The sequence below is a fragment of the Dendrobates tinctorius genome, unplaced genomic scaffold, assembly GCF_039654945.1.
Source record: "Dendrobates tinctorius isolate UK_male_01 unplaced genomic scaffold, ASM3965494v1 ptg000143l, whole genome shotgun sequence".
In the NCBI taxonomy this organism is placed as follows: Eukaryota; Metazoa; Chordata; class Amphibia; order Anura; family Dendrobatidae; genus Dendrobates; species Dendrobates tinctorius.
This window is the reverse complement of record NW_027361810.1, coordinates 37,865,001-37,892,181: the sequence shown is the minus strand read 5'-3', so window position 1 is coordinate 37,892,181 and position 27,181 is coordinate 37,865,001. Positions and strand designations below refer to the sequence as shown.

At 43.6% G+C, this 27,181-nt stretch overlaps 1 protein-coding gene across 2 annotated transcripts in view; it reads left to right on the top strand.

Annotated features, from left to right (window-relative positions):
- Nucleotides 1–27,181, top strand: part of LOC141049376 (sodium channel protein type 2 subunit alpha-like) — a 334,599-nt gene that overhangs the window by 182,433 nt on the left and 124,985 nt on the right. For both annotated transcript variants that reach the window (XM_073545791.1, XM_073545790.1), the window contains one exon: nt 16,574–16,702. In XM_073545791.1, coding sequence (XP_073401892.1) covers nt 16,574–16,702 — 129 coding nt within the window. The remainder of the gene's footprint in view (nt 1–16,573; nt 16,703–27,181) is intronic.

Here is a 27,181-nt window from a genome sequence, read left to right as displayed (position 1 = left end):
ATGTTAAGGGATCGAAGTGCCTCTTTGGTGTACAGAGGATTTCATTTTTGAGATTCATTTTGTGCCCGTCGGCTATTGAAATGGACCCGGCCAAGATACAGGCCATTTATGATTGGGTTCAGCCCACTTCTTTGAAGGCTCTCCAGAAGTTTTTGGGTTTTGCTAATTTCTACCGTAAATTTATAAGTAATTTTTCTGGTATCGTTAAACCACTGACGGATTTAACCAAAAAGGGCGCTGATGTGGTGAATTTGTCTCCAGAGGCAGTTTCGGCATTTCAGGAGCTTAAGCGGAGATTCACTTCTGCTCTGGTTCTACGGCAACCTGATGCCTCACTCCCATTTCACGTGGAGGTAGATGCTTCTGAGATTGGTGTAGGAGCCATTTTGTCCTAAAGAGATCCGGTGACTTCTAGGATGAATCCCTGTGCCTTCTTTTCTCGAAAATTCTCCCCATCTGAACGTAACTATGACGTGGAGAATCGGGAATTGTTGGCCATGAAATGGGCAATTGAAGAGTGAAGACATTGGTTGGAGGGAGCTAGACATCAAGTTGTAGTCCTCACTGACCACAAGAATTTGATTTATCTTGAATCAGCCAAACGCTTGAATCCTAGACAGGCTAGGTGGGCCTTGTTTTTCACGCGTTTTAATTTTGTGGTCTCTTTTCTTCCGGGCACGCCTTTTCTAGGAGTTTCTTTGCGGATTCTCTTGATGTGACCAAGCCTACTACCATTCTAAATGAGGGTGTAGTTCTTTCCGCCATCTCACCTGATTTTAGAAGTGCCCTGGAGGAATTTCAGGAGGACAAACCTGAACGTTGCCCTATGGGAAAATTGTATGTCCCTGACCAGTGGGGGAAAAGAGTAATGTCTGAAATTCATTGCTCCACGTTGGCTGGTCATCCAGATATTTTTGGTACCAGAGATTTGGTGAGTCGGTCTTTTTGGTGGCCTGCCTTATCTTGTGATGTTAGGAATTTTGTGCAGTCCTGTGGGACTTGTTCTCGGTCCAAGCCCTGTTCTCGTTCTAGTGGGTTGTTGATGCCCCTGCCGGTGCCCAGGAAGCCATGGACTCATATCTCAATGGATTTTATTTCTGATCTTCCTGTCTCTCAGAGAATGACTGTTATCTGGGTGATCGGTGATAGATTTTCTAAGATGGTCTATCTTGTACCACTCCCAAAGTTGCCATCTTCTTCTGAGTTGGTGCCCTTGTTTTTACAACAGGTGGTTCAGTTGCACAGGATTCCTGAGAACATTGTGTCGGACAGAGGAGTCCAGTTTGTTTCCAGATTTTGGAGAGCTTTTTGTTCCAAACTGGGAATTCAGTTATCGTTCTCCTCTGCATTTCATCCCCAGACCAATGGGCAGACTGAGAGAACAAACCAGACTTTGGAATCCTATTTGAGATGTTTCATACCTGCTGATCAGGATGACTGGGTCTCATTTTTGCCCCTGGCCAAATTTGCACTAAACAATAGGGCTAGTTCTGCCACTTTGATGTCCCCCTTTTTCTGTAACTTTGGGTTTCATCCTCGATTTTCTTCAGGGCAGGTGGAATCTTCGACCTCCCCAAGTGTGGATTCTGTGGTAGAGAGAATGCAGCAGATTTGGGACCAAGTGGTGGATAAGTTGTCCCACTCTCAGGAAAAAGCCCAACGGTTTTCCAACCGGCATAGGACCATTGGTCTCCGGTTTAAAGTGGGTGATAAGGTTTGGTTGTCTTCAAGGAATATTCCTATGAAGGTTGCATCTCCAAAATTCAAGCCAAGATTCATTGGACCTTGTAAGATTTTGGAAATCCTTAATCCTGTTTCTTTCCTTTTGGCTCTTCCAGTTATGTTCAAGATTCATAATGTGTTCCATAAATCCTTGTTGAATAGGTTTGTAGAGCCAGTAGTTCCCATGGCAGCGCCTCCTGACCCTGTATTGGTTAAAGGCAATTTGGAGTATGAGGTAGAGAAAATATTGGATTCTCATTTGGCTAGACTGAGAATCAAGTACCTGGTTAAATGGAAGGGTTATGGCCAGGAAGATAATTCTTGGGTCTCTGCTTCTGACAATCATGCCAAAAGATTGGTTCTTGCTTTTCACTGGGCCCATCCTGACCGGCCTGGTGGCATGGATGAGGGTTCGGTGACCCCTCCTCAAGGGGGGTACTGTTGTGAATTTTCTCTCTGGCTTCCCTCTGGTGATTACTGAAGATAGTGGAGCTGGTCAGATTGAGAGTTCTCTTTCTGGGCTCCCTCTGGTGGTTACTGGAGGTAGTGGAGCTGATCTGATTGACAGAGGCTTGCCACCTGATAATGAGGAAGACGATTTGAGATCTGGGGTTTCTGATTGGGATTTAAGACAGCTGACTCCCTCTATCCCTGCTAGTGATTTTCTTCCTGTGCCTCCAGAGGTCTGATGTATCCTGCTCTTTCCCTGCATGTTCAGCTAAGTGGTTCATTTGCTATTCGGTTTGCATTTGATCTGGTTTTGTTTATCTCTGCTTTGTGTGGGTCAGCTAGTTTTGTCCCCTTTTAAGTAGATCTCTTTTTGCTTTCAGAATATACCAGAGTACTGATATAGTGGGGGCGAAGTCATGCGACTTCAGTGTTTTGTGCATCAGACGTGTTGGACTTTTTGCAGGTTTTTTTGTGTGATTGCAGACAGTGTCTTTCCTTTTCTGTCCTGTCTAGTCAGTCTGGGCCCCATCGTTTGCTCAGTCTATTTTTCTGCCTGCGTTTGTGTTTTCATCTTGTCTCACCGACAATATATGTTTGGGGGCTATCTATACCTTTGGGGTCTGCTCCGGGGCAGTTTAGATTTCCCCTTTCTTGCTTTAGGCTTAGTTAGCTCTCCAGCTGTGCTGAGGCGTCTAGGATCATCGTAGGTATGTTCCACGGCTACTGCTAGTTGTGTGGACAGGATCAGGGGTCTGCATCTGCTTAGTTACCAACCTTTCTAGTTTCCTGTGGCTTAGCCTGGCCTGCTATCCTCCTCGGTGACCCATTCATAACAGAAGGCCACTTCAGAATAGTCCAATGTTTTCCTTTTAGCCATTCTTGGGTGTTTTTAGATGTGTGTTTTAGGTCATTATCCTGTTGCAAGACCCCTGACCTGCGACTGAGACAAAGCTTTCTGACACTGGGCAGGCAGCACATTTCTCTCTAGAATCCCTTGATAGTCTTGAGATTTCATTGTACCCTGCACAGATTCTAGACACCCTGTGCCAGATGGAGCAAAGCAGCACCAGAAAATAACAGAGCCTACTCCATGTTTCACAGTAGGGACAGTGTTCTTTTCTTGATATGCTTCATTTTCCATCTTTGAACATGGAGCTGACGTGCCTTGCCAAAAAGTTTCATTTTTGTCTCATCTGTCCATAGGACATTCTCCCAGAAGCTTTGTGGCTAATAAATATGTAGTTTGGCAAATTTCAGTCTGGCTTTTTTATGATATTTTTTCAACAATGGTGTCCGCCTTGGTCATCTCCCATGAAATCCACTTTGACTCACACAACGACGGATGGTGCGATCTGACACTGATGTTCCTTGAGCTGGAAGTTCACCTTGAATCTGTTTAGAAGTTTTTTTGGGCTCTTATGTTACCATTTGTATTATCCGTCTCATTGATTTGTCATCAATTTTCCTCCTACGGCCACGTCCAGGGAGGTTGGCTACAGTCCCATGGAGCTTACATTTCTGAATAATATGTGCAACTGTAGTCAAAGGAACATCAAGCTGCTTGGAGGTGGTCTTATAACTTTTAACTTTAACATGTTTGTCTATAATTTTCTTTCTAATCTCCTGAGACAACTCTTTCCTTCGCTTCTTCTGGTCCATGTTGAGTTGTGATACAAACCTTGTCATCAAACAGCACAGTGAGTATCTGTAGCCCTCTATACAGGCCACTCACTGATTCCAAGACTGTAGACACCTGTGATGCTAATTAGTGAACATACCTTGATTTAACATGTCTCTTTTGTCACATTATTTTCAGCGGTACCATCATTTCTGTCCAGGCCTATTTCATGAGTTTTATTTACTTTTTTTATTCTGTTAAAGCAAGGTTGAAAAGAAATGTCTGACTTTCATTTGTTCATTTTCATAGATTTTTTATTTATTATTACTTTTGCCAGATTCAAGTTATTTCTATTACCACTGTAGGTTTTTCTGTCATTAAACATGGGGTACCAACAATTTTGATCACGTGTGTGTGTATATACTGTATATACTGCTCAAAAAAATAAAGGGAACACTAAACAATACAATATATTGTTTAGTGTTACCTTTATGTTTTGGATATATATATATATATATATATATATATAGTGGGGGAAATAATTATTTGACCCCCTCCTGATGTTGCAAGTTTGCCCACTGACAAAGACATGAACAGCCTATAATTTTAAGTGTAGGTTAATTTTAACATTGAGAGATAGAATATCAAAAATAAAATCCAGAAAATCACATTGCATAAATTATATAAATTTATTTGCATTTTACAGTAGGAAATAAGTATTTGATCCCTCTGGCAAACAAGACTTAATACTTGGTGGCAAAACCCTTGTTGGCAAGTACAGCAGTGAGACGTTTTTTGTAGTTCATGATGAGGTTTGCGCACATGTCAGGAGGAATATTGGTCCACTCCTCTTTGCAGATCATCTCTGAATCATTAAGATTTTGAGGCTGTCGCTTGGTAATTCAGCTTCATCTCCCCCCATAAGTTTTCTATGGGATTAAGTTCTGGAGATTGGCTAGGCCACTCCATGACCTTAATGTGCTTCTTTTTGAGCCACTTCTTTGTTGCCTTGGCTGTATGTTTTGGGTCATTGTCTTGCTGGAAGACCCAGCCTTGACCCATTTTTAAGGTCCTGGTGGAGGGAAGCAGGTTGTCACTCTGGATTTTACGGTACATGGGTCCATCCATTCTCCCATTCTCCCATTGATGCAGCGAAGTAGTCCTGTGCCCTTAGCAGAGAAGCACCACCAAAACATGTTTCCACCTCCATACTTGACAGTGGGGACGGTGTTCTTTGGGTCATAGGCAGCATTTTTCTTCCTCAAACTCGGCAAATTGAGATAATGCCAAAGAGCTCAATTTTTGTCCCATCTGAGCACAGCACCTTCTCCCAATCACTCACAGAATCATCCAGGTCTTCAATGGCAAACTTCAGATGGGCCGGCACATGTGCCTTCTTGTACAGGGGACCTTGTGGGCACTACAGGATGTTAAACCTTTACAGCATAATGTGTTACCAATGGTTTTCTTGGTGACTGTGGTCCCAGCTGCCTTTGTTCATTATCAAGTTCCCCCCATATAGTTTTAGGCTGATCTCTCTCCTTTCTCATGATCAAGGACACCCCACAAGGTGAGATTTTGCGTGGTGCCCCAGATCGATTTCGATTGTCAACAGTCATTTTGTATTTCTTCCATTTTCTTACTTTTGCACCAACAGTTGTCTACTTCTCACCCAACATCTTACTTACGGTTTTGTAGCCCATTCCAGCTTTGTGCAGGTCTATAACCTTATCCCTGACATCCATATAAAGCTCTTTGGTCTTGCCCATGTTGTAGAGGTTAGAGTCTGACTGATTATTTGAGTCTGTGAACAGGAGTCTTTTATAAAGGTGGCTATGTAAGACAGCTGTCATTAATGCAGGTAACGAGTTGATTAGGAGCGTCTAACTGGTCTGTAGGAACCAGAACTCTTAATGGTTGGTAAGGGATCAAATACTTATTTCTCGCTGCAAAATGCAAATAAATTTATATAATTTATACAATGTGATTTTCTGGATTTTATTTTCGATATTCTATCTCTCAATGTTAAAATTAACCTACCCTTAAAATTATAGACTATTCATTTCTTTGTGAGTGGGCAAACTTACAAAATCAGCAAGGGATCAAATACTTATTTCCCCCACTTTTATATATATATATATCTATATATATACACATATGCTTTGAGGAGTTTACACATGTGCATATCTTTCATTGCCTGTTCAAGACAGTGTGTATGATCATGACCGCATATGGCTACTACAGTTTTTCCTTTATATTAATACCTACCCAGCTCCCAATATTCCCCCCACTCCTCAAATAACGCACACTACAACTTTTTAATTCTTTGGATAATTTTGGCCACAGCGGCCGATTTTATTAATGAACTAACAACATTAACAATAAACATAAAATATTAATCTTAATGCAAATAATACGAGGGGAGGGTTCTTGGAGCTAAAAGATCTGGCTATAAAACCTCAAAATCTACCACCATGTTACCCTCAGCCGTCCAGCCCAGCTCGAGGGCACCGTAACTCCCGTTCCGGGAGACTAACCACCAGAGCTCCCGAGGTAACAACCCCGTCCAGAGCCCATCACCAAAAGCCAGATCCCCCATACCCATTTAAATTGTCGGGAATATTACTTCCAACTCCTTCCCCGACCAATCACCGCCAACTCCAAGAACCCCACCCCCCGCCCCGAAGCCACTATGACGACGGCAATAACAACGCCTCGTAGGGATTTTCACCCAAATACCTCTTGCCCTTGACATATCTAACCATTAACTGTGTTAAAAAAAAATTTTTTTTTTTTTTTTTTTTTTCTTTTTTAATATAAGCACATAACAACACAGGAATCACCTAATCCCTCACCCTGTATGACCGCACAACAGGGAGGGTGGGTGGGTCTTCTTCTCCTCTGCTGATGATGAAGTGACCTTCTTCCCGCACTTTTTCCACACCAGACTGCCCCCCCACCCCGAACCCCTCCCCTGCCCCCTTCCAGCCAATCATTTCAAAACTGCCAATAATTCAAAACATGTCCGCCAATTGCAGTCATGGGGGGGGCTTCCTCTAGGCTGTGCCCTCCCCCGCCCCCTTCTTGACCGCATATGGCTACTACAGTTTTTCCTTTATATTAATACCTACCCAGCTCCCAATATTCCCCCCACTCCTCAAATAACGCACACTACAACTTTTTAATTCTTTGGATAATTTTGGCCACAGCGGCCGATTTTATTAATGAACTAACAACATTAACAATAAACATAAAATATTAATCTTAATGCAAATAATACGAGGGGAGGGTTCTTGGAGCTAAAAGATCTGGCTATGAAACCTCAAAATCTACCACCATGTTACCCTCAGCCGTCCAGCCCAGCTCGAGGGCACCGTAACTCCCGTTCCGGGAGACTAACCACCAGAGCTCCCGAGGTAACAACCCCGTCCAGAGCCCATCACCAAAAGCCAGATCCCCCATACCCATTTAAATTGTCGGGAATATTACTTCCAACTCCTTCCCCGACCAATCACCGCCAACTCCAAGAACCCCACCCCCCGCCAACCACGAACAGCCCTGACCACCTCAGGCTCGTGAGTGCCCCAAAACCACCAAGGCCCTCTCACTCCCCTCCTGGATTGCCAATGCCCACAAATCCACAACAATAGAATTTAAATGCACTCCATCGGCCAGCCAAAAGTTACCGACACCTGCCTCCAATTCAAAGTGCCTAACGCTAATTCCACCATTTCTAGCCACAAACCCTGACACTGCCCGATTCAGTTTTACCCTAGCCCGGTTAATCCCCTTTAAAGACCTCACTTGTCTCCACCTCTTTCTAGGAACCACGTCCGACCATACAGTCACCACATTCGGAAAAGATGTCCACAGTCTTAAAAAATCAGCACGTATATCCCTAATTAGTTCCCGCACCGGTCTGACCCCTAAATCGTTACCCCCCGCGTGTATTACAATAACATCGGGGGTTCTGTCCAGACGTGCGGACTTAGCCAATTCCGGTAGCACCCTGCTCCACACCAACCCACGGAAACCAAACCAACGAACCAGAACCTGCTCCCTCCTAAAGCCCAGTTGCCTCCCATCTGGCCTTGCATCAGCCCGTAGCGCACCCCAAAACACATATGAGTGTCCAAATATCCAGGCAAGAAAGGGGGCGCCACCTGAAAAAACATAACAGATTATGGAAAAATACAGTCCTGGACATACAACTAACACAATTTAACGCCGAACATAAAGTAAATAACGATCCGACTGCCATCTCCCAATGCCCTTGATCGCCTCCGCCCCCAGGCCCAGACTGTCCGCTTCAGTTGCAGCCCCGATCCTAAAAGAATGGGACCCATACCTGTCCAGGGGAAGGCCCAATTCTAACAATCCCTTCTTCAAGACCGCCATAAACTGGAAGCGAGACAAATAGGTGCCATCCGCATGGCACAACAGCGGACCCGCCCTACCTGCCCACACCTCCCAATATGATTTTAAACAACTGTATGGACACATGACTGCCCCTCCGACTCGGCCCAAAACCACTCGTCTGCCCCTACCCAACTGATCCGTTTTTGAACGCCGAATCCAGAAAACAATGCCCCCCGCCCAAAAATCCACGTCCTCAGCTAACACCCCACCGGCTGAAACCTTGCTGCCTGACACCACCTCACCGATGCGCATTGCTCCAAAAAAGGCCAAAGAGAAAGCCAACCTAAAAAGCGCCACTTCGAATTCAGAAGTACAAATACCCTCCAGGACTTTTCCTAAACTTTCCAACATACTAAACGAAATAGGCCTTCTCTTATCGCACACCTTTTTACCCCTACGAAACCCCTTCAAAGCCTGTCTTATCAAGAAAGCTTTGGTCACATCTGTCATTCCCTGTAATTTAAAACCAAAAGCTAAACCCGCTACAAACTTGTTGACCTTAGCAGCAGACCAACCGCTGTTAGCCGCCCTCCCAATTAAGAACAATACCGCTAACACCCTATTCTCCTCGCTACTAACCCCACCCCATTCCATCATCCAACTCTCCCATATTCGCCACGAAGATTCGTAGGCCGACCATGTCTGATGTGATAACGATTCCCGAATCAGTCGTCCCGCTCGTCCATAATCACCTTCCACAGATGAGAAGGGCATTCCACGCCTGTGGCATCCGCTCCTGGCGCCAGCTCTCGAAAACGCCCCCACTGAAAACGAGACAAAGAGTCTGCTATTGAATTCGTAACACCGGGCACATGCACTGCGGAAATCCCTGCATTCAACTCCAAACAACGAAGCACCAAAACCCTAACCAACTTGATCACAGGGGGAGAAGAGGCAGTCAAACTGTTAATCACCGCCACTACACTTGCGTTGTCGCAATGGAAACGCACTTTCCGATTCGCGAACATGGGACCCCACACGAAAACAGCTACCACTATTGGAAACAGTTCCAACAATGCCACATTTTTTGTAAAACCCAACAACTTCCACGACGGAGGCCACCGTCCAACGCTCCACCTTCCTTTGCAGTAGGCGCCGTAATCAGAGCCGCCCGCTGCATCCATATAAATCTCAAAATCAAAATTGCTCAAAGTCTCCTCCTGCATCAACGACCGACCATTGTACTCCCGCAAAAAATTCTGCCAAACCATCAAATCCTCCCTATGCTCCTTATTCAGCCGAACATAATGGTGCGGAGCTTTCACTCCCGCAGTCGCACCAGCCAGGCGACGAGAAAAAATGCGACCCATAGGCATGATCCTACAGGCAAAGTTCAATCTCCCCAATAAAGATTGCAATTCCTTCAGGGTCACTTTTTTCAACTTTGCAACCCTATCCACCTCCTGCTTCAACACCAACAGTTTGTCCTCTGGCAAATGACACTCCATCCTTTCTGAATCAATGATGATGCCTAAAAAACTTATAACGGTCTTAGGGCCTTCAGGCTTATTTGATGCCAACGGCACCCCAAAGCGCTCAGCCACCCAAAACATGGCTGCCAATGCGTTCCTACACAACGGCGAATCCGGGGGACCAATGAAAAGAAAATCATCCAGGTAATGGATGATCGATTGTGTGCCTGTAACATCCCTCACCACCCATTCCAAAAAAGTACTAAACGTCTCAAACAATGAACACGAAATCGCACAACCCATCGGCAAACACCTACAGTGGGGAAAAAAAGTATTTAGTCAGTCAGCAATAGTGCAAGTTCCACCACTTAAAAAGATGAGAGGCGTCTGTAATTTACATCATAGGTAGACCTCAACTATGGGAGACAAATTGAGAAAAAAAAATCCAGAAAATCACATTGTCTGTTTTTTTTTCATTTTATATGCATATTATGGTGGAAAATAAGTATTTGGTCAGAAACAAAATTTCATCTCAATACTTTGTGATATATCCTTTGTTGGCAATGACAGAGGTCAAACGTTTTCTGTAAGTCTTCACAAGGTTGCCACACACTGTTGTTGGTATGTTGGCCCATTCCTCCATGCAGATCTCCTCTAGAGCAGTGATGTTTTTGGCTTTTCGCTTGGCAACACGGACTTTCAACTCCCTCCAAAGGTTTTCTATAGGGTTGAGATCTGGAGACTGGCTAGGCCACTCCAGGACCTTGAAATGCTTCTTACGAAGCCACTCCTTCGTTGCCCTGGCGGTGTGCTTTGGATCATTGTCATGTTGAAAGACCCAGCCACGTTTCATCTTCAATGCCCTTGCTGATGGAAGGAGGTTTGCACTCAAAATCTCACGATACATGGCCCCATTCATTCTTTCATGTACCCGGATCAGTCGTCCTGGCCCCTTTGCAGAGAAACAGCCCCAAAGCATGATGTTTCCACCACCATGCTTTACAGTAGGTATGGTGTTTGATGGATGCAACTCAGTATTCTTTTTCCTCCAAACACGACAAGTTGTGTTTCTACCAAACAGTTCCAGTTTGGTTTCATCAGACCATAGGACATTCTCCCAAAACTCCTCTGGATCATCCAAATGCTCTCTAGCAAACTTCAGACGGGCCCGGACATGTACAGGCTTAAGCAGTGGGACACGTCTGGCACTGCAGGATCTGAGTCCATGGTGGCGTAGTGTGTTACTTATGGTAGGCCTTGTTACATTGGTCCCAGCTCTCTGCAGTTCATTCACTAGGTCCCCCGCGTGGTTCTGGGATTTTTGCTCACCGTTCTTGTGATCATTCTGACCCCACGGGGTGGGATTTTGCGTGGAGCACCAGATCGAGGGAGATTATCAGTGGTCTTGTATGTCTTCCATTTTCTAATTATTGCTCCCACAGTTGATTTCTTCACTCCAAGCTGGTTGGCTATTGCAGATTCAGTCTTCCCAGCCTGGTGCAGGGCTACAATTTTGTTTCTGGTGTCCTTTGACAGCTCTTTGGTCTTCACCATAGTGGAGTTTGGAGTCAGACTGTTTGAGGGTGTGCACAGGTGTCTTTTTATACTGATAACAAGTTTAAACAGGTGCCATTACTACAGGTAATGAGTGGAGGAAAGAGGAGACTCTTAAAGAAGAAGTTACAGGTCTGTGAGAGCCAGAAATCTTGATTGCTTGTTTCTGACCAAATACTTATTTTCCACCATAATATGCAAATAAAATGAAAAAAAAACAGACAATGTGATTTTCTGGATTTTTTTTTCTCAGTTTGTCTCCCATAGTTGAGGTCTACCTATGATGTAAATTACAGACGCCTCTCATCTTTTTAAGTGGTGGAACTTGCACTATTGCTGACTGACTAAATACTTTTTTTCCCCACTGTATCTAGGTAGAAACTCCCATTCCAAAAACAACCCAAAAGCGGGATACTATCTGCATGAACCGGCAGTAACCGAAACGCAGACTCAATGTCTGTCTTAGCTAGCAAAGCCCCTGAACCATACCGACGCACCCAAAGCACCGCCATATCAAAAGAGGTATACTCCACGGAACACAACTCTCTATCAATACCGTCGTTGACTGACAAACCTTTTGGATATGACAAATGCTGAATCAGACGAAACTTGTTAGGCTCCTTCTTCGGAACTACCCCCAAAGGGGAAACAACTACACCTGCTAATGGAGCCTTGGGGAACGGACCCGCCATCCTGCCCAATTCCACTTCTTTTTTTAACTTCGCGTCCACCACCTCTGCATGCATCATTGCCGAACGCAAATTCTTGAATGAGACAGGAACCTCATGGCCAGGAGGTGGAATCTTGAAGCCCTCAACAAAACCATCCCAAATAACCCTTGCCTCCGCCCGAGCTGGATACCTATTTAGAAAGGGGGCCATCTCTCGAACTCTCACCGGACTCTCCCCCATGACCGGCACCCACGTTTGGCTTACCCTTACCTTTTTTAAAACATTTTGACTCCCCGTGCGAAGTGCCATTGCAGTGTGAGCACACGTGCTTGAACTTGCAACTGTTCCCGTACTTACATTGCCAATCATTAAATTGCCAGCAAGTACCCGACTTTTCTCTTCCCTGGGTTGCCTGACCACCGCTTCCGTGACCTGCTTGCTGACTACCGCCCCCCCCCCGCTCCCATGAAAGGACTGGCCATACCTCACTGGAGCCATCACCTTCAGCCACAGCCCGATATCCTTCTGATCCCACTTTATCTCTGGCCTTACCGCCTTCCTCTGTCTAAACTGCTCGTCATACCGCAGCCACGCCTGCCCCCCATAAACCCGATGCGCCTCCCCAATAGCATCTAAATAACAAAACAAACCAGAACAATTGTCCGGAGACTTTTCACCTATGACACTTGCCAAAATAGCAAATGCCTGCATCCAGTTCACAAAAGTCTGCGGAATCAGTCGCCACCTCCTCTTTTCCTCCTCTTCCTTTTTACTATCGTCCTTCTTCCCCTTATCCAGGTTAAATTTTTCCAACGGAAGAAGGGAAAATATCTCCACATACTCATCCCGCCAGATCTTTTCTTTTACTTCTTTTTTTAAATGGGCGCCCAAAGGCCCCTCAAAACACACATAAACCTCCCCTTTTGCCCTATCGTCCAACTTAATTTTATCACCCTTATCTGTCTCTGTCTGAACCGAGACAGATACCCCTGCCGATGACCCCGCATCGCATTCGACTGAGCGCAGCACCTCACCTACTGGCTGGGTCCCGGAACCCCGACCCACTAACCATGCCCCCGCCGGGGATGGAGCTGCTTCCCCAACTACACCCTCCTCCAATCTCCTCAAAATTAGTGACATATTGTCTAAAATATCCCTCAACCCGGGCACCTCAGCCCTGGTATTCCCGCTAAGCCCCCCTAGCTCCCTAGCATCTCCCCTCCTACCCCCAACATCCTGCAATACAGCCCCTGCGGGCGACACACAATACATAGAGCCATACTCACATAGCTGCACGGGTGCTGTGTCCCCGCCAGCTGGATATCCGGAATCCTGACGTCCTCCGTGATCCCGATGGGCGCTTCGCTGCTCAAGGCCCGCGCCCCTGGCCTCCTCGTCACCAGGGGGGACCCAAGCATGCGAAACCCGATGCTCACTTGAACTCCCGCCGGAGCAGGACCTGCGACGATCCCTGGACCCGGACAAGCCTGACCGGCCCGCACCACCCTCAAGCCGACGGCCGGGCATCATCTCTTGACTGCCCGCCGCAACCTCTGTACCCCACGATGTGCTGGGACCAGGCAGGACATCCTCGCAGGAACTCCCCCTGCCCGCCGCTCTCTCTGACCTCTGCGCTGCACAAGGGCCAGGCAAGGAGTCCACTCGCTGCTCCCTCCCGCCCGCTGATTCCCCTTCCAAGGATGATGAACTGGGGCCAGGCAGGACGTCCTCACCGTGCCCCCCCCGCCTGTCGCGCTCCCCCGTCTGGCTCTCAGACTCCAGGCACCCCACGACGATCCTCTTCACCTGGGGCACCTGCCGCGCCACCGATCGGTGAGCTTCCTGGCGCCGCCAGCTGTCGTCCTCCCCGATGTGACAGGAGCATGCCTCGGCCTGCTTCTTCTCCCTGGAGCCGGCCAGACGCTGCTGCACCCCGCGATACTTCGGCTCCCGCCCGCGACGTCACATCCTCCCTCGCCTCCTGGTCCTGTGCGGCTCCCGGCTTTCTGCTGCGAGCGCTGGAAGGCCGGCTGGGCGGATTCCTGCCGGGACGAGCACTGAGGTGGGGAGCGGTAGTGCCGCCCGCAGGGTCCCTGGAGGGGCTCCGCAGCCGTCGCCTGGAGCGCGTTGTCACCTCCGGTGACAGTCTTTCAGGGGGCCGGGTCCGTCTTCCTCGCCTGCTGGTGCATGGGGGATCCGCTGCCCTGAGGAGGGAGGACAGCTGTGTCTGGAGCCAAACTCCCCTTCTGGAACGAGCAGCATCCTGAAGTTTAGAAAAAAGCTGCTCCACGGTCTCCATCTTCGTGACAACTTGACAGGTGGGTCTTCTTCTCCTCTGCTGATGATGAAGTGACCTTCTTCCCGCACTTTTTCCACACCAGACTGCCCCCCCACCCCGAACCCCTCCCCTGCCCCCTTCCAGCCAATCATTTCAAAACTGCCAATAATTCAAAACATGCCCGCCAATTGCAGTCATGGGGGGGGCTTCCTCTAGGCTGTGCCCTCCCCCGCCCCCTTCTTTACCGGAAGATAATGGCACCAGTTGCTTAGTGATGCAGGAAAGTTATAATCCCCAGAGATTTCTATTTATATTAACTTAAGTGCTATTGGCCATTTAATTTCAGCTGCCCTGTCAGGCAGCACAAGAGGCTGGAAGGAAAAGTGGAGTAAGTGATTCAATAAAGTTTTTGTCCTTCAGACCTTTCTCAAAGCCAAATGCCAATTTCGTACATTTGTGCGGGGAGGACGGTAATACATTAAGCTGCTGGTTTAAGTGACACATCTCGGCTCCTGGTGTCTTCTGTGCTAAAGCTGACTGCGTCCTGCAGAAGTAACAATAAATCAGCGGTAGAATACACACAGCTTTGTACAGGAGGTTTGTTCTTTTGTATGAGTCAATGGAATAATATCTATGTACGCCTTTGAACATAAGGGTTGCATAGGTAACATTTGCACCCAGATCCAACGACCCATCCGCAACTTATGCCAAGAGGCCAGTATTATAATAGTACATGACAGGCTCGGAATCCTGTTACAGATTTTGCATTGATGACCATAAGCCTCGTGTTCTACCTCTGCCTTTGAATTATTTATGCATCAGATTATATTTTGGAATATCTTGATTGCATTTAGAAACAGCTACAAAGGCGCTGGCATGAGTTGGCACGCACATTATCATGACATTCCCATTTGCATACAAATTATGACACCATTTTATATTTCCATGAATTTACATCTTTACATTTTGCAGTTTACATAAGTAATCTCCATACAGAGTTGAGTAACTTTGTACATTCGGTATTTTACTTGATTTGTACTCTCCCTTACACGGGTGAAATTATAATTCTGCTGGCTTCAGAGCTGAAATTTTGCCAGTGTTTCTTGCTCTCTGTTTTTTCAATTACCCTATCTGAACTCCCATGTGAAAACAACAGGTTCATTGGATTAATCTGATGTACAAAGGTCACGGTTTGGTTGCAAATGGATGAATTTAATCACCCCAAATACACAATTGGATTTTCCAATATTGAGTTTTGCAGTAAATGTGTGATGTGTGGCTATACTGAGGAGTTGACTGTAAATTTAATTACTCTACATTGAAGGGTAGAAATCCACAGTGAAATTTGGCAACAGAATTTGTCAAGTCGTGGTGTTTAAAAATCTGAATCACAGATCATGTTGGGCAGAAATGTTTGCAGCACACAGATATTTATTCAGATGTCAGTGCAGATGTAGGTGGCGGCTACTGGAAAGCTTTGTTGACTGTTTCCAATGGCAAGGGGATTGGAGAGTTCAGCTCTGGAACATAGAGCAGGCTGTGACCTTAGATAGTAGACTTGAGTAAAAAGATTTTTGTGACTCTGGTCCAGCGTCTAGTGAGGTCTTCTGTGGCAGCTAGACCAGGGCAGTCTTCATTTCTGGTCGCATCATCCTCAGTTCCACATCCTGGGCCCCTTTTGTACTTACTAGGCTCAATGTCACTTGCGGACTTGTCACTAGGTTGTGATATTGGGGAACCTAGTAAGCACAGGGGGCACTGAGGATGCTAGGTCAAGGATGTAGAAATGATGACTTCCCTGGTCCACCTACCACTACGGACTTGAATAGACACCGGTCTGGCCCCGTGAATCTTTTATGATCAAATCTATTTGTTTCCTGACTATCCTACAGTATATACAGGGTGCTTAGTTAACACTATTTTGATTTAAAAAAGCATAAAAGTTATCCCAACACGACAAGGTGTACCCAATCTGTAGAGTCCGATCCCATCTCTAGTATTAAAACCTCACCTTCTGTCAGCCGACTTGAGCAAGTGTCTGAACAGTTGTGCCTGTGTTCTGTTTTGCCCCCATCTATATTGAGGTCGACTGACACAAGGTGAAGCTTTAATACTAGAGATAGGCTAGGACTGTCCCGATTGGGTACACCTTGTCGCGGTGGAATGGATTTTACGCTTTTTTTAATCCAAATAGTGTTAACTACGTACCATATGTTACTTACATGTACTACTATTATTTACTTATATACTTACTACAGGGAATATTCTCATTTTGTTTTTTTCTTGGGCTTTGTTAAATGACCGCAGTGTGAACACACTGCACATATATCAACAGGGGAGATAAGAGATCGTACATTAAGGAAGGAGAAGAGGAGAAAATCTTAGCTCTTTGTTTTCCACCATGAATACAATTATTCTCATGAATTTGATATTTTTCTCTTTCTCACAGATACACGTTCACTGGAATTTATACATTTGAATCTCTCATAAAAATTCTAGCAAGAGGTTTCTGCCTAGAAAAATTTACCTTCCTGCGAGATCCATGGAACTGGCTAGATTTCAGTGTGATTGTTATGGCGTAAGTATCATATTATATTACTTTCTATAAGGTAATGATGGCATGAAGTAGATATTTACTGGCTTTACATGCAATAAGATTTGCTTTTACAGAGATAGTGGGTGCCAATGGTGCCAGTAAATACATTCCACCCCAAAACTGGTCCAAAATAGTCTGCCACATATACTGAAAGCATGTATGGCATGAACTGACCCCCCTCCTGTTCCCTTATCAGCCATGTTGATGAATGGACAGCAACACTGGGGTAGGATGAGGCTGGTAAAGCACTGACACTAATCTGACCATAGAACGGTGGTGTAGTTATAGGGGCACAGAGTTTGCAGTCATGGCCTGTGCCAGGTGCCTCATGGCAAGTATCCCACTTTCATCCATTTTCCTGGGAGCTTGCATTCGGGCACTCTACCCATCAGATCTGATTCATGTTGTGGATTCAGTTATGAACTGAAGCCATAATTTAGATTCATAGGAGACTATTTTTAATTCTCACTCTCAGCTCGTTCTCTGATCCAAGCACCACCCCACAAGGCGTCCTTGTTGGGAAGTGACAAGATGTCATGTGTGACAGGCAGCACACACAATTTTCTGTAATGGTTAAAATTTTGAGGAACTTAATGATTTTTTCTACCTCTGTTTTTTTTAAAGAATGCAAGCAGTAAGCCCTAAAATACAAAAAAATTATCAAGCTCATCCTGCCAATCCCCAGCCGTTCCTCTACCAATGTTGCCTGGGTTTCCCGCCAGGCTCCATACTTCCTGTTCTGTCTGAAATGTGACCACTGCAGCCAATAAGCAGTCTGGTTGGGAGAGGCAATACTGAGACCAGTTGGGGACCCAGTTACCTTTGGAAGAGGAGGACTGGGAGATTGGTAATGTTAGTAAGAGCATTGTTCTTTTTAAACTTTAGTTTTGGACAACCTTTTGAGGAACAGAGAATATTAGAAAATTTCAGAACTGTTCAATCTACAATGATTAAACATTATTTAGATGAGATAAAACTTCTTGTAATATATTGTACAAAGAAACTCCAAAGATACATGCTTCAGATAAAGACACCAGTGTTCCGAATATTCCAATAAGTATTAATGCAAAAAAGACTCATGAACTATGGAAAAACGGAGAAAAATTGAGTCACCAATTGCTGCATAAATAGACCCAATTTTGCCGGTGTTCCCCTACATCCTCTACAATGGGTAATTTATTCTTTGGCTAATGTTGTTTCATGATTTTTCTGGGGGTGGTGCGGTCAAGCCTCTTTTTTATCAGGGAATTTTCCAACATTGCATTATTATATAGAGGCTTTTTCTGCCCCACTTCACATGTTATTTTGTTTGCCCCTTTCGTGGCTACCAGCTGTACGTTTGTGTGCTGAGCCTGGCCGTTCTTTGCCTTCTGGTGCCTATGCCCTTACAGGTGCATTACTACCTGTCATTCTTGGTTGCATGTCACCTATCTGTCTGGCAATCTGACCAGCCTCAGCATGCTTCTACCCAGGGGTTAGTGACAATAGGGCTATACCGGCCTTTCTTTTCCGGGTAATGGTCATTATTCTCCCATCATTTTGTACTTATTAAGTGACTATTTTATGAAGTTTGTCGTGTTCCAATATATATCCTTTTGTAATTAATAAAATTGTGTCTATTTATGCAGCAATTGGTGACTCAATTTTTCTCCGTTTTTCCTTGTAATAAATGGCTATGCCAAAAAAAATGTTAACTTCATTGTGAAAAACTAGGGTAGCAGGTTTTTTTTACACTGTAGTTTGCCATTTCATCAGTCAGACGACCGTAGACTTTGATGCACTATAATTTTTGCTAGTAACAGCATATTAACTTTCAGAATTGTTTTTCCATCATTGTAATGGAAACACAGCTTGTAGTGAAGGAAACAAAGGAATCTCATCCTCATACAATAGACCTGATATGTGAAAACTAGTCCACATAGATGTAAATAAAAGCTTATGGATCCAGGTGCAAAATATCAACTTCCACTCCTGTTCCACCACCCCACCAAACCCACTATGAATTCCAGTTTCAGGGCTTTGGGGTCTTCTAGGATTTCACTACCTCTGAAATAGTGACTGCTGTGACCCTTATAACTACACCAAAAGTTTTGCCTATATAGACCAATCATAAACATTTAATTTTATTGAAATTCCTAAAAAGGGTTGTCTACTTTTGGAGTCAATTTTTTAACTTAAATACATGTATTTGAGGCTAAAAAATAAATAATTTTTGCAATTGGGTTTTATTAAAATGTTTTGCACCATTTGTTTTTTTACAGTATCCTTGTTTCCCTCCATATTCATCTTTGATATGGGCTGTGGTTATAAATCAGCTGAGAGGAGCTCAGAAATGGACAGATAAAATAGTTATCAGTTAACTCATTCTGAAGCCAACTATTTTTAAAGGAGCCCAAATGCAACAATGATTTCTAGCCCCAAGTACAGCTGTGGCCAAAATTATTGACACCCCTGCAATTTTGTCAGATAATACTCAGTTCCTTCCTGAAAATGATTGCAAACACAAATTCTTTGGTATTATTATCTTCATTTAATTTGTCTAAAATGAAAAAACACAAAAGAGAATGAAGCAAAAAGCAAAACAATGATCATTTCGCACAAAACTCCAAAAATGGGCCAGACAAAAGTATTGACACCCTCAGCCTAATACTTGGTTGCACAACCTTTAGCCAAAATAACTGCGACCAACCGCTTCCGGTAACCATCGATGAGTTTCTTACAATGCTCTGCTGGAATTTTAGACCATTCTTCTTTGGCAAACTGCTCCAGGTCCCTGGTATTAGAAGGGTTTCTTCTCCAAACTGCCATTTTTAGATCTCTCCACAGGTGTTCTATGGGATTCAGGTCTGGACTCATTGCTGGCCACCTTAGAAGTCTCCAGTGCTTTCTCTCAAACCATTTTCTAGTGCTTTTTGAAGTGTGTTTTGGGTCATTGTCCTGCTGGAATACCCATGACCTCTGAGGGATACCCAGCTTTCTCACACTGGGCCCTACATTATGCTGCAAAATTTGTTGGTAGTCTTCAGACTTCATAATGCCATGCACACGGTCAAGCTGTCCAGTGCCAGAGGCAGCAAAGCAACCCAAAAACATCAGGAAACCTCCGCCATGTTTGACTGTAGGGACTGTGTTTTTTTCTTTGAATGCCTCTTTTTTTCTCCTGTAAACTCTATGTTGATGCCTTTGCCCAAAAAGCTCTACTTTTGTCTCATCTGACCAGAGAACATTCTTCCGAAACGTTTTAGGCTTTTTCAGGTAAGTTTTGGCAAACTCCAGCCTGGCTTTTTTATGTCTCGGGGTAAGAAGTGGGGTCTTCCTGGGTCTCCTACCATACAGTCCCTTTTCATTCAGACGCCGACGGATAGTATGGGTTGACACTGTTATACCCTCGGACTGCAGGGCAGCTTGGACTTGTTTGGATGTTAGTCGAGGTTCTTTATCCAACATCCGCACAATCTTGCGTTGAAATCTCTTGTCAATTTTTCTTTTCCGTCCACATCTAGGGAGGTTAGCCACAGTGCCATGGGCTTTAAACTTCTTTCTGACACTGCGCACTGTAGACACAGGAACATTCAGGTCTTTGGAGATGGACTTGTAGCCTTGAGATTGCTCATGCTTCCTCACAATTTGGTTTCTCAAGTCCTCAGACAGTTCTTTGGTCTTCTTTCTTTTCTCCATGCTCAATGTGGTACACACAAGGACACAGGACAGAGATTGAGTCAACTTTAATCCATGTCAACTGGCTGCAAGTGTGATTTAGTTATTGCCAACACCTGTTAGGTGCCACAGGTAAGTTACAGGTGCTGTTAATTACACAAATTAGAGAAGCATCCATGATTTTTCGAACAGTGCCAATACTTTTGTCCACCCTCTTTTTTATGTTTGGTGTGGAATTATAACCAATTTGGCTTTAGGGCAATTCTTTTTGTGTTTTTTCATTTAAGACAAATTAAATGAAGATAATAATACCAAAGAATTTGTGTTTGCAATCATTTTCAGGAAGAAACTGAGTATTAGCTGACAAAATTGCAGGGGTGTCAATACTTTTGGCCACAACTGTACATGCTTTTAAAGTAAATTGTTCATCAGTTTTAAATTGTTACACTGGTCACATCATTGAATAGTGTCTGCACAGTCTTTTTTATTTTTTAATTTCTCATCTCCTTTCAGAGTTATTAACTTGTAAAGTTTAGGTTATAATATATGCTAAGCCCAGTTGGGCATCACCAGAGATTCTTCTTTAGGGGCATGTACTTTGTCCCCTGCATGACATCGACCAATCATTAGCAGGAGGCATCATGCAGGGGGAAAAGAACAAGACCAAAGAAGGTAATAAGAACATGTCTTCTCCTATTAGATGTAATAATAGACAACCCTGAACTGTGCGGCTGCTGTGTAGTATAAAGCAGAGATGAGTGTCATTGCAAACTCTTCCAGATCTCCTCTAAGTGAAGTCAGTGTGGGAGGAGGGGGAATAGAGCAGAGCTGAGTGATTACAAACACTTCCAGATCTCATCTAAGTGCATTCAGTGTGGGAGGAGGGGGAACACACCACAGTTGAGTGTGATTACAAAGACAAACACTTCCTGATCTCCTCTCAGTGCAGTAAGTGTGGGGAGAGGGGGAATACAGCAGAGCTGAGTAGTTACAAGCACAAACACTTCCAGATGTCCTCCAGAGCCAGTCAGTGTGGAGTCAGAGGAATACAGCGGAGCTAAGTATGATTACAAACCCAAACATTTCCAGATCTCCTCAGTCCAGACAGTGTGGGGGGAGGGGAATCCATCTGAGCTGAGTTTTATTACAAACACTTCCAGATCTCCTCTCACAACAGTTTCAATGTAGTTGGGAAGCGCAGAGGGGACAGAGCTGTGAGAGGAGAGCTGCAGTTGCAGACGTTTTTGCAGTCACAAGATAATATCTCCACAACAGAGATGAGAAATGAAAAAAATAAAAAATATGTTTTACTCAGCTCTGCAGACAATATTTTTACATGTGGCCATTTTAACATGGTAAAAGTGGTAAAAGAGCCTCTTTAAGTAAGAAAATAATGTCCACAAATGTGGTCGACTCTTTAAAGAGGTAAATTTGTAAGTATAGAAATGTCTTCAATGTCTTTTTAAATATCATATTTTACTCTACGGTCAGTGAGCCTTCTACACTTTAACTCTGTGTTGACTAAGTCCTATGAAAAACAGTTGTATCAAAAGTTATTTTAAGAAGTTAATTGCAGAAGATAAGTCTAAAAAATATTCTATATTTTAAATTAATTTTGTTTAACATTGCCTGACATCTTCTGGGATCAGCAATTAATCACCGCTCCTATTAAACGACTGTTATTTGGAGCAGATTAATTACCTGAAACTCATGATAGTAGAATAAATTGGGGACTAGGTTACTAGGAGAATTTTTTGTTCTCAAGATGCCAAACAGCTAATTAAACCTAAAGTATCACAGGGGCTCATCTGCAGCTATACTGCATCATTGAAGATTACCTTTTTAAGAAAATAAAGAAAATGTTGCTTCTAGCATCGTTAGTTTTACAAGGTCATACTGCGCCGGTACAGCTTTTACTTACGTGCTGTCCTTCATAGGCATCAGGTATGTCCAGAAAGACATATGCATTCATCTATAACAATGAGACATACTATAAGCAAAATGGGTCCCAGTAGATTGTCTATAGCCACACCAGCCCCCTTACCCCAAAGTGCCCTGTTGTCTGTTACATAGAGCACAGTCCTTATTTCCTACTGATCTTTGTTTTTCTGTTGTTAAAGGGAAGCACTGACTAGCACAGAAATGGTAGCATAGACGATCTATCAGTTAATGCGTCACTTGAAGAATAGAAGGCAGTAATCAATAAGCAACACCCATCATTAACATTGCCCCACCTCACCCACCACCCCTTCATTTGCTCGAACCCTAAGCATGTCTTTTCCATCAACCATTTGATGAACAGAGGTAGAAGCCTCCAACTTGAAGATTAAAGCACACTATGGTGATAGCATCACATGCCTAAACTTTTAGTGTACCACACTGGAAAATCAAAGTAAGTGCGGCAGCCGTCAAGTTGGCGGCTCTTACATCTGAATGTAAACCAGCTGGCCTTTCTCACAGGAGGAGGGCATCATAGACATGAGTCCCTATAGTCCTCTTCTGCCATCACAATTTATGTAATCAAGTTGATGATGGGGGCCAATTCAAGACTTTGTTATGGGTCCATTGATTTGTTGTGTCCACAATGGTTAATGATATTATGCTCATTTGATAAAACTGGACAATACAGAGAGAAAGATGATATGTACAAAAAGAGCAATCCATTATGTGCTGTAATAGTGGGAATCCTGAGCCATCAGTTGGCTTCTCGGGTCATTTTGCAATTAAATATATAATAAAGTGTAACTTTCTATAAGCAGTTCAGTCAGTAGATGTTAACTTCTTGTAATTTTATTTCAAGGTAAATTAAAGATGTCCACTACTTTAACACTGATGGGCTATCCTTAAAGGGGTACTTTGGGGAGATAAAAAATTATTGTAATAACCATACCTTCATAAACTATTAGGATACTGTTTCCCACACTCACACTCCTGTAGTCCTGTCTGACGCTGCAGCTGCTCCTTACTGCTCCCCCTTTCTTATGGGACGTTATATCACATAACAGAAGGCGTGGCCTGCTCCCTGCTAGTAGAAGCAGCCAGCCCCCTGATACTATCAACGTCTAACATCGGTGGGAATGCGACACCTGGTACCCCTACCGATCAGCTGTTTTCATTGTCAGGGGCGACTGGAACTGCTCAATTATGAAGCTGCACAGCTTCGTCAACTCTATAGTGGCTGAGTACTGCACATCCTCCCCTACTCAAATCAAAAGCTACTGCCGACACCAGGAACAGCAGAATGGTGGGGGTACCAAGTGTCACACCTCCACCGATGAAACATTGATGACCTTTCATAAGTATAGACTTTCAATCTTAAAGTAGTGAACAACCTCTTTAAGGTTTCTTTAAAGGGTTATTCCCATTTTTAAAAAAAAGTTATCCGGCTGATCACTGGGGGTACTACCCTTGGAATCTCCAACGATCGTGAGACTGAGCCTTTAGAACCTCTACAGCCCATTTCAAAAGCAGCGGAAGAGAGCATGCTCAACCCTCATTCCATTAATTTTCCATGGGACTTATGGAGAAAGACAAGCTTTGCACTTTTGCTATTTCCAACAGTCCCATTAAATGGAGTGGAGTTTGAGTATGTGCCCTTTAGCTCCATTCAAAGACGGCGCTGTAGAATTCTACTCTTGAGGTCCCAAAGCCCTGTTCTCAGCATCACTGGGGGTCCAAAGCAAGTTAGGAGATAACTTGATTTTTTGGGGCGGAAAAACTCTTTTAGTACTACTATACGAATTACTATTAGTGGTATAATTATAGTCCTTACTTTGCATTTAGAAGAAAAATAAATCTAATCAAACTAGCTTTAATAAAAAGTCATTTAATTAGTTTAGAGAATAACTCCAAATTAATCCCCAATATTTCCTTCCATAAAATTTAAGGTTTTATAGTCGACCAGCTGCAACAACATCTAATTCCACAGTGTTGAAGTGTGCGGAAAAAAAAATTCTGTTGCTACAGTGAAAACATAGGTTTGCAAAAACAAAAGAACTAAAATCGCAGAAGAAAGTCGACCATACAGTCCAATGTATTATGATGAAAATATACAATTTATTATATTAAACAGGTAAAATAACAGAAGAAACATCAATTATTATAATAAGGTAAAAAAATTACATACGAACAAGGACGCACACCCAGGAGAGTAAGTAAAAACCAGTAAAACTGGATAAGAGAAGTGCCAGGGTGATATGCACAACACGAACAATGGTAAAAAAAAGAGTAAGAAACAATTCTGGGCAGTATAAATAAATAAAGTGCTTGTACAAAAGAAACCTTGAATAAATATTAATGTAGATACGTGGTTAATGCAGAAATGTGTATCATTAGATATCAAAACACTGACTGTAACAAAAATGTGTACGAACCATGTATCAAGTGTAAAAAAAGGTGAAGAGTGTATAGATGTGCACAAAAATAATAATAATACTGAATAAGTAAATCCCAAGTGGAGCGTGACTTACAGTGACAATAAGGATCCCTGACACCTGGATGGCGCCCTCCCCAATGCGCGTTTCAGCGCGACGCCTTCGAAGAAAAAATTTATATTTGTATTATTGAATAGATTATTGAATCAACAAAATAAAGTGACATTAATTGAATAACTGAATACCCCCCCACCAAAAAAAATATTTGTGTTTAATCTGATCTGATTTAGTGGTAGCACGAATAATGAAGTAGTTAACGTTCAATGCTGCAATATCAGTGCACTGTTTTACATTAAATTGCTCTCTGAGATGTCTCCAGAAATCAGTTCTGCTCGGTCTGCTTCCATAAAAGTGCTTATATTACTGAATGTTCAAAAACTAGGCCACATTTACTGTCTCAGCACTCTTTTCTATAAGGATTTTCTCACCTCTCCATTAAACAGCTATTTTTTGTCTTTTTTCTTCAAATCACAATAATTGTTTCAAATATATTTGGGTTTCAGAAAAATCTTAACACAATTGTGGAGAACACTATTTACATAGAATAGAAATAATAATAATTAAAAAGTAAAATACAATTAGATTGTGAATAAAACAAAGTAATACCAAAAAACATAAAGTTAAAAAGTATAAATCATTATCGGCTACAGTTTATTATTTCAGGGCAGAAAACCTTGAGGAAGTGTTTAATTTCCTTACAGCACCACCACAGGAGAAATTAAGAATTACACCGTTCTCAATTAAATCAATGGACTCTCCATGTAATGTATATATTTTCTGGGAGTAGTACAAAAAATATTCACTTTTGCCTGATCTGGCATCCAGACACGTCCTCTGTGGCAGCCGGACCAGAGCAGTCTTCACTTCTGTTCCCCATGTCCTTATTCTGGGCACCTCTTTCACTTGCAAAGTCCTGCGATGTCTTGATCCATGATGTGTAATTCATAGTAATGCCCTAACTGAAGGATTAAGGTTTCTGATCTGGCCAGTAAAATTTAAATTGAAGGGGTTTGCCATTTTCAGACTGCCATAACTCTTTCATTCTGGACATTGATGAGTCTTAGGTCAAGAACCCACATCTTTGCTAACATGAAGAGAAAAGGAAGATCCGGCACTGGAGACATGTCTCTGAGGAAGAACCTGGTGTAAGGTTCGAAACGCGTCAGGCGTGGGGGTCTGTTTTCCCCTTTATGGTTTTATCATGAAATTATGTGAATAAAACTTTTTGTGGATTTTATCAAGTCTCCAGTGCCGGATCTTCCTTTTCTCTTCATGTTTGCAACACATGGTGGTCAGCCATTTGATCCCTAGGCACGACCGGCTTACAGGACTATTTTGGTGAGCACAAATTTCCCTTTCCCCTTCCTAATTTTCCACATCTTTGCTACCTTCTACCAGGAGAAATCTCCTTTAACCTCTTCCCAAAATATTGAGTCCTCTTGTTTGGTGTGAGCTCAGGAACTGAGCCCTCATCTTTGCCAGCAGATGATGGCTGTTATTCAGTGACTAGAGGTGTGCCCGATGCTATCGCATCGGGAGGGAAGTGTGTGTGTACGTGTGTGTGTATGTGAGTACATGTGTGTGTGAGCACTTGTGTGTGTGAGTACGTGTGTATGTGAATACGTGAATGTGAGTGTGTGTATGTGAATACATGTGTGTATGTGAATACGTGTGTGTGAATAAGGGGGGTATGTGAATACGTGTGTGTATGTGAGTACGTGTGTGTATGAGAGTACGTGTGTGTATGAGAGTACGTGCGTGTATGTGAGTACGTGTACATGTGTGTATGAGTACGTGTGTGTATGTGAGTGTGTGTGTGTGTATGTGAATACGTGTGTGTATGTGAATACGTGTGTGTGTATGTGAGTATGTGTGTGTATGTGAATATGTGTGTGTGTATGTGAATACATGTGTGTGTGTATGTGAGAACAGATGGCGGTGGGTGGGTTCAGCAGTGGCAGGTCCAGCAGTGGGGGGGTCCTGGCAACGGCCAGCCATCAGGAAAGACCGTGGCTTGTGTGTATGTGAATACGTGTGTGTGTGTGTGTGTGAATACGTGTGTGTGTATGTGAATACGCGTGTGTGTGTGTGTGTGAATACGTGTGTGTGTATGTGAATACGTGTGTGTGTGTATGTCAATACGTGTGTGTATGTGAATAAGTGTGTGTGTGTATGTGAATACGTGTGTGTGTATGTGAATATGTGTGTGTATGTGAATACGTGTGTGTATGTGAATACGTGTGTGTGTGTATGTCAATACGTGTGTGTATGTGAATAAGTGTGTGTGTGTGTGTATGTGAATACGTGTGTGTGTATGTGAATATGTGTGTGTATGTGAATACGTGTGTGTATGTGAATACGTGTGTGTGTG